Consider the following 18,862-nt stretch of genomic DNA (forward strand, 5'->3'; position numbering starts at 1 on the left):
TTTGGGCATGTTGCTTGTGCATAAAGCAATTTGACCCTGCGTTACTTTCCATAATCTGTGACTACAGGTTTGCATTGTGACCTTTAGCGAGTTCATTTGTGTATCTGCCAAAGCGTATCCTACCTGCACCGTGGATTTCTGCTTTTATTCAGAAGAAGCTACATTACTTTCTTGTCAGTGAGAGTCAATTCCTGTCAAAGATTAATTTGTGTTTTCTATAATGCTTGTGGTAAATTAGGAGATGCATGAGTGAATTCTTTGAGTGTTGTGGTTTTAGGAAATGCCTGAGGGAATCTGACCGCTTAATGTTGGTTTGTTGGCCGCATTTAAAGGTGGGGTAGGTAAGTTTGAGAAATCGGCTCGAGATACACTTTTATTTATATTCCATGGAATGCTCTTAACATCCCGATAGCAATGAATATCTGAAGTGCTTTGACAAAAAATCCATAAAGAAATATCATCTGTGGAAGCCGTGGCGCTGTAAAAAGCACAACCAATCATCTGAGCCGGCCCGGCTAAAATAACTGGATGGCCTACCTGCCTGTCAGCCTTCCATCTGTGCACAAACTTATCTCGTGCCCTCATTGGTCATGTGCGCGTTCGTGTGTGTTGGAGGAGGGGCTCTGTGAGGAAGTGGCAGATTTGTTCCGGTTGTGTATTTTCTAATTCTAGCGCACTCGAGCCGGTTTCTCCAAAATTACCCACCCCACTTTTAAGGTAAGGTAGGTAAGAATGGAGACACCAGCTCGACTTCCTTACAGAGCCCCTCCTCCAACACACACGAACGTGCAGATGACCAATGAGGGCACGAGATAAGTTTGTGCACAGATGGAAGGCTGACAGGCAGGTAGGCCATCCAGTTACTTTAGCCGGGCCGGCTCAGATGATTGGTCGTGCTTTTTACAGCGCTACGGCTTCCACAGATGAAATATTTTTACATATTTATTGTCAAAGCATTTAATATATTCATTGCTATCGGGATGTTAAGAGCATTCCATGGAATATAACAATACGTGTTTCTGAAGTGAATCACCTACCCTACCTTTAAGATTATAATGAAGAAACAACATGCGGATAATGAATGACTTTAACAGGTGCACTCTGATCTGTGATGGATTCCAAGAATTTTGTACTTTTTTGTGAATATATTGGATGCATGCTTTGCTCGAAAGCTCTTTACGGCTCCTCTAAATCCTAAATGCAGACAGGGAACATCAGGATGTAATCACGGCCACTAAGGCGTTGGAAACTCTCCAGATCAATTAACTCCATCGCCAGTGCAGCTGCTTTAAAGGGTGATCGAGTGCCAGATAGCACATCAAATGGCGGAGACTGGCACCTGGAGAAGTGAGGGTGAAAAGTGTTTGAACATCTTCATACTCGCCAGCTGAAGAAAGGAAACGGATGTAATTATCGATCGGATTCATGAACCTCAAACACCACTTTGCTTTTGAAATACTCCACTGGCTTCACAAACTGCGTGTCGGAATAATTCATGAACTGTTTTGTCGACCTGTCTGTGGGGGATTGTGTGAATATGAATGATGAATCGACTGACAGGTTTCTGCACGGTTGTTATTGGAAGAATTATTTACTGAAAATATGTTTCAGTGCTGTTCCTGTCCACAGCGGTACACACTCCGAGCCATAACTCATCTCTGCCCCTCTGAACTGGGGGAGGGTCATCTCCTCTTGGTTTCTCTTTTGTTAACATGCTTGTAAAGCGTCTTTGAGCACCAGGAAAAGCCACACTACAGACACGTATCTAGTTATCTCGGTTTATATATAAAAATGAAGTTAGCCCTAGCGAGTAAATCACCTTTACGCTCACTTTCGTACACTATCTATTCGGGGGGGGGGGGGATAATCGGTACAGCATAGTATCGCGATAAGTTAAGACATGTATACAATTGCAATGAAAGTAACAAAAACAATGCCATCTCCTTTTCGGGTTCAAAGAACACAAATTGGGTTATTTATAGGGATGTAACGATACCAAAAACTCACGGTACGATAATATCGCGATTGAAAGTCCACATTACGATATTTATCGCGATATTGAAAAATAAAGGAAACAAATGTGAATTTTTTTAAAATTATTATTTATTAAATAATTAATCTGATTTGTACAGCATTTTAGTAGGATAGTAGTATTTTAAAGTGTCAACAATATAATAATCAGACCCTGCAATAGAATAAATCAAGTTTCACTTTAGTTTTTCAAGTAACTCAACTCTAACTCACTCACTCAGCATCATCAAGGTTATCTTTTAGGAATATGAGCATGTCCACATTTCCAGGTAGAAGCTGGGAGGTTTGGGAGTTTACAATATCCCCTGCTGTGGAAAGAACTCTCTTGCTTGGTACTGATGTTGCTGGGACAGAGAGATATGCTTTGGCCATGGGTGACAGCAGTGGGTCAAACTGTGCATTGTCTCTCCACCACTTCAAAAACAATACAGTGTTTGCCAAGAAGGTGAGGCTTATTGACAGGACGAGATATAAATATACTGTTGGTACTTGTCAATGTCTCTCGGTATGCACATGTAGCCCTGTAGATACCATGTCCCTTTGTGTTATCTGTTGTTTTATGTTCATGTTGTAACCTACTTGCTGCCATGTTGGACAGGTCTCCCTTGAAAAAGAGATGGATGATCTCAAAGGGACCATCTGGTTAAATAACGTTTTTTTTTTTTTTAATTATTAAAAAAAAATGGTGGTATATTTTGTCAGTCTCACGACGGTATTGAGACCTCTATTTACCGCGATATTCGATATATCGTTACACCCTTAGTTATTTACATAATCTATTCATATTGCAAATACATTTTTTAACCAGGAAGGGAAGACGGACATGTGATTTGCAATATCCCAATATATCGTATCGCAATACTTAGCATGTCGTAGAATCGCAATACTATCGTATCGTGGCTTAAGTATCGTGATAGTATCGTATCGTGGGGAGCCTGGTGATTCCCCCCCCCTACTATCTATCGATGCTGCATCAGATACTTGCCCTTTTTTTAGGATAAATGGTAGCAATTCTGACCTTTTACAGTCCCAAGAGAACAAAGGGTTTTTATGACCTTTTTCAACTCAGAACTGGAGCCATATATTTCCTTTTATTGTCTTGCAAAAGCTACTCACTTCAAAAACAGTAGCTTTACTCTGCAGAAAAGAGGGGTAGGTAATCTCTGTGTTGAATCCGTACTTGCCTTTCTTTAGGTAGCGAAAATAGGTTTGCAGTTTGTGCCGTAACTCCTACATTTCTATTGTAGATCCACTAATCACTGACTGTGGAAAAACATCAAACAACCCTGCTTCAAAACCTTGTGTGTGTGTGTGTGTGTGTGTGTGTGTGTGTGTGTGTGTGTGTGTGTGTGTGTGTGTGTGTGTGTGTGTGTGTGTGTGTGTGTGTGTGTGTGTGTGTGTGTGTGTGTGTGTGTGTGTGTGTGTGTGTGTGTGTGTGTGTGTGTGTGTGTGTGTGTGTGTGTGTGTGTGTGTGTGTGTGTGTGTGTGTGTGTGTGTGTGTGTGTGTGTGTGTGTAAACATTGTGCTGCTCTCATCATCTTGCCTCGAATGAACACACAAGCTCGACATTTTGAAGTGTGAAAAATGAGGGGACGGTCTGCTTCAAATAGTGATTTATGATCTCTGACCTCATGGAGAACATTTGTTTTTAATGATTTTCCATTTCTGGGAGAGATTGTTTGCCGTAAGAGAGAAATCAAAGAGGCTCGGATGAATGAGGAAGTCGGCACTGTTATTTATGGCTTTCAAAAACCTCCGTCAGCGCCCTCCAAAGACCCCGACGTGGTGTATTACTGCATTGAAAACTGAAAGGCAGATATATTCACACATGACATGCATTTTAAATATCAAATTGCCTGTGGGTCAAAGCATGGACCCTCATCGAGATCCACTATAAACCTTTTAATATAGTTTTATATTTTATCTATGTGCCCAACATGGGGTCAGAAACAATTTGGTGAATACGTTGGTACGGAATTAGATAAAGCCACACTACTGTAACCGTCTGTTTCTTTAATATCAGCGATAAGCGGAAATTGCACACGCTGCGGTTTAATAATATTCCATTTAAAGTAAAAGCCGTGGAGAATTAGGGGAGAAATTTAAACACTTCTGCAGAATAGCTCGACTCATTGTCATATCTCCACGAGCCTCGGTACAGTCTGAGAGAGAAGGAGGAGAAAAGCAGTTCAATCGACCCGAGTTCTGCATATGCTGGCACACGTTGGCGGATGGTTTGGCTTAAATTAAAGTAAAAATAACACCAGAGGGAAAACATGAGTGAAACAAATGCACAAAAAATCTTGGTTTTACAATGTTTTGTTTGCAGACAGTGTATCCAGACAAAGAGGGAGGCAATGCCAAATGTAGTGCATTAAAAACCAGGAAGAGAGGAGAGTAGTTTTACTCAAACTTTACAAAGGTCACGCTAAGTTCACCACTGATGAATATGCATTATGGTGATTAACATTTGATAATGCTAAGGCATGAGTTCAGTAGACGGTGAAATACAAACTATTCATAGCTGCACTCTTTAAAGGTCTCCTATCATGCAAAATGCACTTTTTAATGTCTGTTATACATAAACATGTGTCCCCGGTGCGTCGGGGAACTCACGCAGCGTCAGAAAATAAAACCCTCTCTCTTTTCCTGCGTACCCAAATCTCTAAAAACGGGGGAACAAAGGAGCTGATCCAGATTTGCGTCCGATATGACGTAATATCTGAAATGTGGACCCACGGCCCGATCAGAAACGTTGCTATCAGAAACAATGCCCGACTGTTTTGGATGTAATATGGTCGGTGTTTACATTAGCATGGCTAACACTCAGAGCTAACCTGTACTGGAGAGCATGTGTGTGAAGAAGCAGGAAGTAAAAAGGAACTCACCTTGTGGTCTAACCGGCAAGAGAGAAAGCCTTTGAGCTCCATACTGTTTCAGAGATAATCCTTGATGTGGTTTGGAACATGATAAGGCATTTAATCACATTTAGAGGAGTATCTCGTAGAATTCTGAGCAGGCATTGGCTCCCCCTCCTCTTTTATTTTGTTTTGAAGCTGAAACAGAGGGATGTCTAAAATATATATTTTTAATAATGCTGTCAAAATTATCGCGTTAACGGCGGTAATTAATTTTTTGAATTAATTGCGTTAAAATATTTAACCCATTTAACGCATGTGCAGAATGGCCCGCCCAATACATCCCACCAGTGGCAGCGCCAGGGTGTGGCTGGGGTAGTCTAAACCCATACCAAGAAATGGCTTAGCCCCACCAGGAAAAATGATGTTAAAGTAAGCAAAATAAAGTCCGCCAACTCGCGCCGAGAATTGCACAGACAGCAGTTAGTAAGATTGATTTCAGTAGCCACTTGTCTGGAAATACAGAAGACCAGAAACGGTTTTGAAAACTTTTGTCACGTAGTGATCGTCTTCTCAATAGAACATCTTTGATAATGTCTTCTGGCCAATCAGAATCAAGATAACGGCGTGGTGTTGTTGCAGGAAGTCCCGACGGATAATACTTTTGCTGTAGTACAGGCCAGGGGTGCACATAACTGGTACGCAGGTTATGTGCGTAATCTGAAATGCGTACCGTCACTTGTGTCACAAAGCGCATTTGCGTACCGACGTACTTGTGAAGCTTTTCCAGAAGGCGGTTAGATCACCGGACGACAGAGTCGGTCTCCGTGTGCACAGACAGGGCTGCTGTTAACGTCGGTCTGTACAACGGAATTGTGCCAAAACTACGCCAACCGGCTGCGGAGGGAGACTCCCCCCCCTTCACAGGAGAACTGCGCTAAAACAGCTGATCACAACTTTCACGCTCTGTGGTAACGAAGTACTCCACTAGACCCCCCCCCCGTCGGCTTTCCTGAAGTGCTCCCCCGTTGATAGAAATCAACACGTAATGAATTAAGACCCCACGGTTTGATGATTGATAGGTGTGTGGGCTGTCTTTCCTTTTGACAAACAGAAAAATGTTATAATAAACATACTGTATGTTAAATGGATATATCCGCCTTCTTTCATTTATCTTTCCATTCCCACAACAATATACTTAAAGAAATTGCATATTTTGGACATAGTTCGAATGGTGATTAATCATGATTAATTCATTTTAAAGCTGTGATTAATCTGATTTTAAAATTGTAATCGTTTGACAGCCCTAATTTTTATATATCTGAGACCCATAATATATGCCTAAAAATAACATGATAGGAGACCTTTAACGAAACCATCTCTTCCTCTGAAACCCAACGCTGTTATTCCAGTGAAGGATGGGTATCAGATGCTGTCAGCGTTATCTCGACACATCAGGAAACATCTAAGCTGTGAGAAAGCTCTCGTCTGGAATCTAACATCTTACCGCTCTGAGTAACGCACGATATAACACGCCTCTCTGAGATTACACACTTACAGTATCTATTATAAACATCTGAACGTCTGATGTGACAGAACTCCACTAGCAGCAGTGAAACTACAGCGGGATCCTGATATAAGCATTTTCAAAGGATATTCATCTAGATGTTAATGTTAATCTCTAAAGACTTGCTTAGGAATATGTAAAAATCCCAGAGTGATAGAAAAGACCATAGAGCTGAACTAATAGACGATCATTCATAACAATGATATTTACTTTTAAATCCATGTTCAAATGCTGCTTTTTCCTACACTTCCACATTATTATATTATATATAGATTTAGATTTGTAGTGCTGTCTGCAAAGGATTGTTTCCAGTCTTGTGTGATGAAAACATTTATTTCAACTCCAGAGAGCCCAAAGTACGGAGCCCCTAAAGGTCCATGAAAAAAAAAAAAGTATCTCATTCGGACAAGATACTTTCTTAGGGTTAGACCACAGACTGTGAGTTAGACACATCGAACTGCCAGATTATTAGCTGTGTGTGTGTGTGTGTACCAACCAACCAACCAATGTCCTTCCTGAGTATCATTGCATTCAAGTCACGCACAAGATTAGGTTTTTAACAATATTTGATCAACAATATGAACCGGTCTGCAAAACAAGCATTTATTTTTTAAGACTGCAGAAAAATCCAATTATATTTCCCCGGATGAAAAGTACCTGCAGTGTTCTGAAGTGTCTAATAGAGTGACATTAGGTGAGTGTGTAGTTTCAGGCAGGATTTACAGCTTTCTTTAAGCTCATGATTGAAGGTTGTTTATAATTGCATCCACAGAGAGAGCTGCTTAACACGGAGATTACATTTGAGTCAATGCATACATCATTTTAACATCACTTAAAGGGGCCCTATTGTGCTCATTTTCAGGTGTCAGCACTTTTATTCACCCTCTGATTGTAGGTCTGCACATTTAAGCCATTGCAGACCATTTACATGCACTAAAACACAGTACAAGGAAGTGAGAAACCCCCCAAAATGCACAATAGCGCCCCCTTTAAGGCAGTAATCATATAAAATAACTCGGGACACATTTAGACGTTCCTACTGTGTTATTACCCGTTGAGTAGGGATGGGTATCGTTAAGGTTTTAACGGTACTGCTACTTTTATCGATACCGCTTATCGACCCGGTCTTTTAATGGTACTCTTATCGGTTATTTTGGAGAAAAAAATAAGGTAAACTAACTAAACACATTGTGAACAAAACTAACATTGTTTTTTATTTAAATTAAATACATAATATTTCACACCAAAAGAAACAACAACGTTTTAACAATTCTTATTAAATAATCTGATGACAGAATTGTAAACAGAATAGCTGAAACTTTAACTAACTAAATAGCTCAGTTACCTCTAATCATTAACCCATGTTTGTATCATGTAGTTAACTCCGTGTGTTGCTGCTAGCATACATAACACCTGACGTGGAAACGTTACTCGTGGACGGGGCTACAGAGCTGCTAGAAAGACAGTCCAACCCGGTGCATTCCTCCGTCTGGATGTCGAGCACTTTTGCTAAATGTTTAGACAAATTGCTCGTGTTACCGCCCTTACATGCTAAACTCTGATTGCACTTTGGGTAACGAGCATCGAGACGGGTAAAGTTTAACCACACCTCGGAGCGCGTTCTCTCCGCCGTGTGTGTGTGTGTGTGTGTGTGTGTGTGTGTGTGTGTGTGTGTGTGTGTGTGTGTGTGTGTGTGTGTGTGTGTGTGTGTGTGTGTGTGTGTGTGTGTGTGTGTGTGTGTGTGTGTGTGTGTGTGTGTGTGTGTGTGTGTGTGTGTGTGTGTGTGTGTGTGTGTGTGTGTGTGTGTGTGTGTGTGTGTGTGTGTGTGTGTGTGTGTGTGTGTGTGTTGCATGTAGCAGCTGCGTGTGTGTAAACTGCCCCGCCCCCTCGCACACAGACGGGAGAGAGAGAGATCTCTCGTCTGGATTGAAAAGGTCAAAAATACAAAAAATAATCATAGACGCATTTTTCAGTATTTTTGCGTGTTAGAAACGGAGTTGGCGAAACTAAAACTGCAATATAATGTTTGTGTAGCAATAATACATAGGCTATGACATATCTTTTTTAAATGTCTCCAGTACCGATAATGTCGGAGTTTAACAGTACGGTCTTTAATAATTCAGCCCCGGGGCTCGTTTAATACCGGGGCTCGGTACCCCTCCCTACCGTTGAGCAGTGTTGTGGTGTGTGAGACCTCCTTAAAAGTTTAAAATGATACACAAAGTTTGCACAGTTGATCGTTGAAGTAACTTCACAGGAAAAAAAGCAAGTTTTAGGATAAGGTTAAGATGTGTTTTTGCACAAACACATTTCTGTAGATACATAAATGATTCTAGCTCTTATATTAGAGATACAGATGGATTGCTTTCAACCCATTGTTCCCCCAGAATCCACAGCAACTCCAGTCAGAAAGTGATTTTCAGCGGCACATTTCTGCCCCCTCCGAGCTTTGTCATTTGAGAGATTGACACAAAGGCAATGCGAGCAAACACGGCCATCTTTAGAGATCAAGCAGCTTTATCTTGTAGACGCGCCATCTCCTCTCCACTCAGATGTGATTAGGAAACATAACACAGAGACGCAGAACGACACCACGTGATAAATCGTCTTTCTGTTAGATTTCATTTTTCATGTGTCGTGCCGAAACGTGGAAATTGAGAAACTTTGCAGACAAGTTGTTGCTCGATTTCCTCCTTTGTTTTCCTGAAGAGAAACTAGACCCTCCTGGGTGGAAGCTGCGTACTGTAAATGAGGGATTGTTGTTGACAGTTGGAGGCAAGTGATGCTACAGAAGCAACTGAGAGGATGTCCGCCCTGTCATCATGAATAAAAGACAAAGCCCTACAGCTGGTGGAAAGTCAGGTTTGCGAGGGTGTTCTGACTCCTTTCATCGTGTCATGACTGAACATCCTTGGAAAGGAAAAGTAGAAGACTTGTTTTTTGTAAAGAATTGCATCCCAAGCTCCTCAGAGTCCTGTTGTGAACCAGGGGATGTTGAATACCCTAAAGTGTAATGATATAAATGTACAGCACATAGAAACTACCAGATGCTAACTTGCATATGTTGGGCAATTTGCACAATCTGCTCAAATTGTATTAATTTGTAGACAATAGTTTAAAAAAATGGTTTGGAGGTTATTGAGGATGTTTAATCCATTTCTGACATTTTCACGATCAAAACATTGCAGTTGTAACCAGGAAGTGGCCATATTTGCACTCTCTGTGGGCTGATTTTGATATATTTTGGGTCCATTTTTTAATTTTTTCAGAGACTCAAACTGCCATTTTGTATCCTTAAAATGTCAGAAACGCATCCAACATCCTCAATAACCTCTTCAATTGTCCAAATCGGCCAAGCCATATTGGAAATATTGTCTGCATATGCTAATTAATGCAACTTCTAAAATGTTCAGGCAAAAAAATTGCAGTTTTAACCAGAAAGTGGCCATACGTGTGCCCCTGGTGGACTGAAGTTTTGGGTCAAGGGACTCAAAACTGCCATTATGGATCCTATAAGTGTCAGAAATTGATTCAACATCCTCAACGACCCACAAAACCACTTCCAAAATTGTCCAACTCGGCCAAGACCTTTTTTAACCATTTTCTGTAGGGACGCTCCGATCGCCAATTTTGAGGCCGATCGCCGGAATCAGTATCGGCCGATCGAGTGGGCGGGGCCTATGGGGATCTTCCATCTTACAATGAGCATCCCTAATTTTCTGCATATGCTAATTAACACAACTTATGCAAATTGTGCAAATTGCATAAGTTGTGTTGATTAGCATATGCAGACAAAAGTTAAAAAGTTAGCATCCGGAAGCTTCTATGTGCTGGGGACCCGTAGCCTACTGTACATTTTTGGGGTACTCAACATTTCAGGGTTCACGCAGCAGGTCGACTTTGAGTGTGTATTTCTGCTCTGAAAGTGATATATCATCATTATCAACTATCCCCGTTTCCCTTTGACACCATCAGCGCTGCTTGAATTCTTAACATGTCAATATCTCCCAACGACTGCCATGCTTTATTGTTTTTAAAATGTTTGCAGTGCCAACTCTAGACAGCTCATTTCCCTGTAAATTATAGAGCCGTTCTTATCTTTTAATAGACTCCTCTTTTACTCTCAGCACCGTCGCCTCCATGTGTGGAAACTTGAATTATGAATAACTCTCTCTTAACTCGTTTCTCGGTTTTCTGCGCCGTCCATTACTCTTTCTCTTCTCCGTTCGCACTACAGTTTAAGTGTTTCTGCATTTCTGCTCAGCATTTTGAAGCATTCGTTCCTCCAAGCTTAGGTAACACCATATTCTCTCCATCGTTCTTTGTCAAGGATTACGCTCAGACGGCATCTTCTTATCTTTTTGCTTGTTGGTAATGCAATGGAAAGACACAACTAAGCAAGTCAGGGAAATAGTGAAAGAATCAATATTTCTAGTTTGGGACCAATTGCCAGACAACCAGTGGAAACTAAGCTAAGCTAACTTGCTACATACTTACTGTGCAGCCAATCAGAGTGGTGCCAGTTTTCTCATCAAACTCTAGGCAAGGAAGCGATTGAACTAATCCTTTTGATTTATTTTAATGTTAAATAATCAATAGTCTTTCAATAGCATGTTTTAAATTGAAGTTGTCTGAAGTCCTTACCACCAGCTGCTCTTCAGTAATAAGTAGTCCACCTTTCTTACTGTCCTAATGTGCTCAATGTAGTGACTGCTTTTCGTCTTTTGTTTTCTTAGTTGTGTTCTCTGTATTTTATATGTTTGTGTAACGTTGCTGCCTTCTTGGCCAGGTCAGCATTACAAAGGAGATTCTATCCCAATGCTTTTATCTGGTTAAATACAAATTAGTAAATCCTTAACGCTCTGTCATTCCGTGTTGTCTTCATACTCAAGTCACCTGAACAGAGGCCGACACACGTGTTACAACCGCCCAAAACATTACATTAGGAGATAGAGGTGCAGTTTTAAAAAAGATGGAAATATCTACCGTACACCTGCAGTCTCTTTATTGAATAGACAGACTTTAAAGAGGGGGACACAACGCACATGGTCCCAGACTGGATGACTCAGAATCAGAATACCTTTATTAGTCACACACAGGGGACATTAGGCGCTTTCACACCAAGTACTTTGCCGTACTTTACGGAAAAGAGCAGATCGCGTTCACACCGTTATAAGTCCCTGAGGGAGGATTAGTCAAATTAAGCCGCTGACGTCACTTCTTCTTCTTCTGCTTTGGGTTTACTGGCAGGCCGCAAACAACTTCACGGCGTATACTGCCGCATGAAGTCCCCGGCCGGAAGTCCCCGGAGTTAGGGACTGGCTTCAGTAGAAGCTGCTGGGACTCCCAGCAGCTTCTACTGAAGCCTTCCGACTAAATCGCCTGAACACCGACACCTCCTCATCTCCACCGCTCCCATGTTTTATTTTGTGTTGCCATAAGTTATTCTCTCTCCGTTTCTGCGCTGGGCGAATGCTAATGCTAATAATGCTAATGCCAGTTTTACGGGGCGTGGTTTGCATTCCGCCCAGCCAATCAGAAATGGGAACCTTTTTCTCCCATGAAAGTACCTGCTCTCTAGCAGGGACTGAAAAGGGGGTGGAAAGGTTCTGATGAACTAAGTTCTAGTTCTGGATTTTTTTTTGGTGTGAACGTACATTTTCGGAACTATACTGGGAAAAATACTCCGGTGTGAAAGCGCCTATTTACGTTGTTACAGCAGAAAAGAGCCAAAGACATTTTAATGTTACCTAAGAAGCATGCATACAAATAAATGACACAATTTACAAAATAGACATCCTGTAACAGTTCTGAAGATTTGGCAGCCAGGTATATATTGCACAGGTGTTAACGGCATATGAATGGCGGCCCTTCTCGAAACACCTTTCTATCTTTAATCCAAAGTCAAACCCTCCTCCTAAACTCCCAGAAACCCTGAAGTCTTCACCAACTATGAGTTCTTTTTAAGTCGAGGCTAAAAACATTACTTTTTTCAGCTGCTTACCCAGAAGTCTTTTAACTTGTTTGAGCACCTACTGTATTTACTATGTTGTTTTTAAACTATTCTGTATCTGTGTTACGCATGGTGTTTCTGAATCTGTTATCCCATTGTGTTTATGTATTGAGTTCCTTTCTGTTGTCTTCTTATTAAGTGTTAATGATGATTTGAAGCACTTTGAATTGCCTTATAAATAAACGTACCTTACCTCTCTCTCCCAGGTGTTGCTGTTGTTGTGCATAGCAGACTGGATGGTGCACTCCATGTGGCGCAGCGGCAAAGACCCCGACAGCTTCTCCATCCCCTACCTGACGGCTCTGGGGGACTTGCTGGGCACCGCGCTGCTGGCCCTCAGCTTCCACTTCCTGTGGGTCATAGGGGACCAGGACAGCGACGTGGGCGACTGAGGAGACGACAAGGACACGAAAAGGCATCGGAGGTGACGGGAACACACTGACGGCCATGAGTAAGGGGACGCTCTCTGCTTCCCTTCGACCACATGCTGGTTTTAAAACTTTTGTTTGTTTTTTGTATTCCCTTAGATTTAGACTGCTCTCAGTACGGATTCCGATCTGCATAGTTTGCACAGAAGCACTTGCATATTATAATGCTGGTGTTAAGAGGAGCAGGGAGGACACCTGGCTGTGGTTTACTCAGTTGGAGGTCTTCTACTTTAAAAAAAAAAAACCTCTTTTGTTGGTGATTATTTTGGGAATCAACCTCCCACTGTGTCACAGACTTTGTTACCTGCTTTGTGTTTTACTGCTTTGCTACGTCGAGTCAGCGGAGCGACACGGAGAGGCAAGAGAAGATTATCAATACGCTTTGAACCGCCGTGTCAGCAGGTCCACAGGCGGTTAGAAGAATGAGATTCATTTGTATTGATGGTCGGAGAATTCGACATTTCTTTCAGTGTACATTGTTTTTATCTGCATGTTCTCTTTCCATAGACTAACCACATTGCTTCCACTAACAGTAGGTAAAGTTCGGTTCACGACAAGCACTTCAATTCGATGGGAGCTATCAGAGTTTATCAGTAGCTCATTATACTAGATTAGATTACACTTAGAGTAACGTGACTTTCCACACACACCTTCATGACAACACACAGTTTAAAGGTAATACAAAGTAAAGCAGACAAACAGGGAAATCAAATAACTCTCTGTTACCCTTATCATACGAACAAGCTATCTCTACAATGCAATACAGGAACAATGCTGTTTTTCTTATTTATCACAGTTTTGGCGATCATTACTCGGCCTTACTTAGTGGCAGGGACTTGACTACCTGTCTGAGACGACATTTTGTCACCAAATTGTGAATTAAACCCGAACTCAATGATCTTGCATTGTTTTCAAATACAATGCAAGATGGATCTCAGTACAGAATGCGAAAAGGGGTAGCAATCAACCGTATCTTTTCATCCCCGGCCTTTTGATATTATGTTAATGTTAACGGCGCTTCTCACGTAGAAAAAACCACGGAATGATCGATATAATGAACCTCCCTGCGTTCCCCCTCATTAATTCTATCTGTGCTGTCTGTCGTCCTCCTCAGCGGGGGGTCCGGTTTAACAAACGGATCGAGAAACACTGTGCCAGTCCAGCAGGAACAAATAAATAAATCTGACTGTTTCACGCTGGATGTTTGTTTGCTAATCACATCATGTTTACAGCGCATGTTCGCCGAGCGTTTACATGCATGTAGACGATTATCAGCTGTTTTCATGTTGGCGTCGTCTTCATTTCTACTCTTTCCGACAGAATCATAAGTGTAACAAATGTATTCACGACATGCTGTGTATTTAAAGGTCTGATAATATTCATCTGGATTCAGTTCTCTGTTTAAAACTCCTTGATCAAGACAAGCTTTTAATGCTTTGATATATCATTTAAAGTCGATGTTTATTGCACAACAGATAGCTTAACAATGTTAAATCGGTTCCTGGCTCTCACTATGCAACTCCTTCTGCCACACTTTACAAACCAGTGAATGTGTTTTTATCAATTTCTGTGTCCAAGCGAGAACTCTTTTTCCAATGATCGAAGATATCATTGGCTCCAAATGTTGCTTAAAATGTAATAAGATGGGATTTAATTTGCATAAAGCTCAGTGGTTGTCTCGGCAACAACAACGGAAAGACTCTGTTGAATACATCTGAGTAAATCGCTAATTTTTTTGAGAGCGTTCTAACCAGTTTTCTTTACTAATTTGAAGCGATAGTGGGGAGGGTTTGATACTTAAAATAGACCTCAGCAGCATAGTTTGTGTTCATGTGAACGTAGTGGCATCAGCCCGTTTTGAAGTGCCAAAAAACTGCAGTTATTAGAACGTCCATAGGTTAAAATGCCCAATTTTACAGCCAAAATAAAGATATTTACAACGTGGTACAACATCTGTATTGATCTCTATAGCTAATGTCCCCTTTTCATGACACATGTTTGCATAACTCATCCACTTTTAAAGATGATTTGATTGTTTTAAAGCTTAAATTGAGGCATTATTAGGGTTTGAGTGACAGGTTGGATTAGCAGGTCTCTTCAGAAACCTGAGGGTGAATTCACGGAGACGACGTCCATGTTTTCTACTGTCTATGATGTGATGGTGGCTCTCATCATCTCCAATATGTGCCTCTTTAAATTCACTGGTTAACAAGGTATCTCTCTGTCATGCCACCATCATCGTAATACTGTGCAATTATTTTCCTTTTTGTACCTAATTTCAGAGTTTCATCCCAAAATGATGTTTTCATCCCTGAAGCCAGAAAGCTAAATAGGGGCTTAACGTGGATATATCATTTTGGTGTGAAACATAACGTTGCTTTTGTGGCTCGAATGGGCCGAAAATGTCTAAATAAATGTCTCTCAATTAAAGAAAGCATCTTATCTCTTGGTATTTTTTGTTGGAGGGTTTTAGCCGATAATGTTTCCATCGTATTTTCCCCTTCACATGAGCTCTGAAAGGCTTTGCAGATGACAGCAGAAATATTGAGCCAGGAATGAAAAGCAGGAGTAATGATTGATACAAAAAATCCTCCTCATTTTGCCCGAAGCCTGCTTAGATAATATCTACCATCGTATCCATGACAACACAACAGGCAACCCTCTTCTCTCCATGTTTGGGAAAACATGCTTTTCTGCGCAGATGGCACACATTCGCCCACCTCCAACACATGTTAGCTCATTTCAAGATGAAGACGATCGGAGGGAAGAACATATCTAGTCAGAGAAAATAATTAATAATAACAATCATTTGTGGTAAATTATAAAATGTGTTTAGTGGTTCTGTTTGATGCTTTGAGTCCTCTGAATCTTTTGTGAACATGTTGGATAAAAAACGCTGCTCTACTAGTCCTTATAGGCGCTTTCACACCAGAGTACTTTTCCCAGTATATTTCCGATACAGTTCCGAACATTTGCGTTCCCACAATGCAGTTCGGCAAAGTGTGAACTGCATTGTGGAAGCGTTGCTCCGCTTTGCTCGCGGGTTATGGCTAGAAAGGATCCGTCTAGTGTAAATATGACGTCACGTTCTCGTTGTAATCGGAGCGGCTCGGAAACACACCTACAGCAGTAACATGATGCAACATACACATGAATGCAGCAGCAATATTAATAGAGAAACATCAGACATAATAGTGAAACAATGAAAGGGAACATTTTATTGCACCAGGAGCTATCTTGGGACTTTTACAACGTTGACTTGCCTGTGAATAAAAAATAAACCATAGTGTTGGTGATCTACAGTGTTGTCATTCTTCTTTGAACACCAGCAAGACCGCTAACTCCCTATTTCAACAATCAAACTCCCTGTAATTGACATTAATGTATAGTTATAGTTTAGCTTCTCACCATCATTTGCTGTGGCCCACTGATGTTAGTTAAAGATCGTAGTTGAAAGGCTGCCTACCAAACGTAAACATTCAGCCACGTGACTTGAAAACTCTCGCGAGTTATACACAAGACGGATCCTTTCTAGCCATAACCTTGCTCGCGTTGCTCGCTTCAAAAGTTGAGCAATGTTCAACTTTTGAAGCTTCGGTGGAAGCGTCAGCCAATCAAATCATATGCCAGTACAAACTCTAGCCAATCAAACCGCGTGCTGGTGTGTCCGGGGCGGGAGATTCATGTGATTGGTTGTTGGTCGAGTTTCAGACAAGCTCAACGGCAAGCTTCAACGCACACCGCCGTGTGGACGGAGCGTTAGTTCATCAGAAGTACGGCAAAGTACTTGGTGTGAAACGCCTAATGTGTTTGTTTTAGACTTGTCAGGACTTCAAAGGCTCCCTAAGGTTCAATATGTGTTTCCCTGGCGTTGTTGAGACACTTTATGACATTTATTACTTGAGTTGAACAAAGTGCTGTACATCAACAACTGTATAAAAACAGCATAAGTACATAAAAAACAGACAGGACATGAAACAAATGTAAAACAAGAGACAATGAAACCAGATCAGAAGCCACATACTGAAACGCTCTCCTACATGACGTAAAAACAATACAAAACACTAGTAAAATAAAAACCCTGTAAATGCCACGGAAAATAATTGGGTTTTAAACGAGATTTAAAAACAGGCAGAGTTGGAGCAAGTCTAACCTGGAGGGGCAATTCGTTCCATACTTTTGGAGCTGCAACAGCAAAGGCTCTGTCTCCTCGCTGCTTTAACCTCGATTTAGGGACGACCAGCAGGAGTCTGTCAGCAGACCTCAGTGACCGTGTGGGTGTGTATGGTTTTAAAAGATCTGCGTATGGTGGTGGGGCCAAACCGTTTAGGGCTTTGTGTGCAAACAATAACATTTTTAATAGTATTCTAAAATTGACTGGTATCCAGTGTAACGAGGCGAGTACAGGCGTAATATGTTCACGCCTGCCTGTCCTTGTAAGGACGCGTGCAGCAGCATTCTGGACCAGCTGTAGGCGAGACAGGGAAGCCTGAGTAATGTCTCTACTGTGACATGTCTCCATGCTTTAATGTTCGTAAAGCTCTTTATTTTTCTATATAACACACTACATGAAAGGGAACACCCTAAAAAGCATAATATGGCCACTTTAACAAACAAGCGAAATAAATAAAAAAATGTAGTTTTTGTTAATGATATCATACATTAGACATAATACAAACAAAGTGACAAATTCTCCTTTTTATTACTTGAAAGTAGTTGATAAAGACTACAATTCAAATGTGGTAAATTAACTACATCACACTGGCTTTCCAATCTGTCTCCTACACTACAAAAACTTGAAATCTTGCCAAGTATATGTGTCTAATATCTAGTCTGAATATGTCTCTACTCCTGATATGACATAATAACTTCAGAGTAACACTGCAGTGAGATATCGGGTCTTGTTTTTAGACAATGCATCATCTTGTTCAGTCAAAACATCTTATTTTGATTTGTATCTCAGATGAAACACATATTTCTTTACATATTTATTAGAAAATCACCAACTAACATCCGGAAACAGAACACTTTTGAGCATCTGGGCTTATATTGTAACAACATTTCCTGATTCTGCTAAAACATAGTTTGACATTAGTTCTCCCAGCTAATTACAAGATCTGATTTATCTAAATATCCCTTCTTATCTCAAGAAATCTTACCAAGCACATGTGCACTTGTCTATTGGCAGATTGTTGTACTTATTTCAAGTGAAAACAGTTTGTTTTTGGAGCAGCATTTCTTCCAGTGTAGAACTCTATTGCTTGTCTTGTTCCAAATATGTTTTGTATAAAAGTATAAGACCTGAGCTGATTGCCCGCTATTGCTGTTCAGGTAGGAAGGTGATTATGTCATTTGAAATCACATGCGTTGGTAACGAGTTCTGAACGTCCCAATAATTTTCCTCTCTTACTCTCCGGTGCAGTTTCAGGCCCCTGGTCTCACACTGAAAGACCCTGTTTCAAAACGTCCGAGACCCTCGGTTTGACTGGCAGGCCTCCGGAGGAAATCTGTTTCCAATTACGATGTGTATGAAACATCAATTGTTCTCCTAAACGCTCAGTGAGCTGCTGGGAGATTCACAGGCTGCGAGCTTTACTGCCAGACCCCCTTTCAGTCTGGAGGTGCCATATTAAGATCCAGCTAATAGCCCCTAGGGGGTCTGGATGAGTGACGGGGGGGATTTTGGTTCACGGGACCTCAGGTCTCGTCTGGGTCACGGCTGCAGAGCCCCGAAACTTCACAGCTGGGATTATCTCGCTCTGCATCCCGTGTTAAAACCGTCTAGACGCCAACAGAGGAGCGTTGTTCAACACGGCACCTCCTGAAATGTATGAATCATAGCTGGCCTCTTTAATAATAAATCAGGAGAGCCTAGGTGAGAGAAGTACTCAGATCTTGTACTTGAGTAAAAGTAGAAGTACTCAGATCTTGCACTTGAGTAAAAGTAGAAGTACTCAGATTTTTT

General features: G+C 41.2%; 1 protein-coding gene across 1 annotated transcript in view; it reads left to right on the forward strand.

Moving 5' to 3' along the window:
- slc41a2b (solute carrier family 41 member 2b) overlaps positions 1 to 15,339 on the forward strand; it is a 40,911-nt gene extending 25,572 nt beyond the window's left edge. The window contains exon 10 of the mRNA XM_079655692.1: positions 12,676 to 15,339. Coding sequence (XP_079511818.1) covers positions 12,676 to 12,861 — 186 coding nt within the window. The 3' untranslated portion in view covers positions 12,862 to 15,339. The remainder of the gene's footprint in view (positions 1 to 12,675) is intronic.
- Positions 15,340 to 18,862: the final 3,523 nt, after the last annotated feature.

This window comes from Notothenia rossii (assembly GCF_949606895.1).
Source record: "Notothenia rossii genome assembly, chromosome: 10".
NCBI lineage: Eukaryota > Metazoa > Chordata > Actinopteri > Perciformes > Nototheniidae > Notothenia > Notothenia rossii.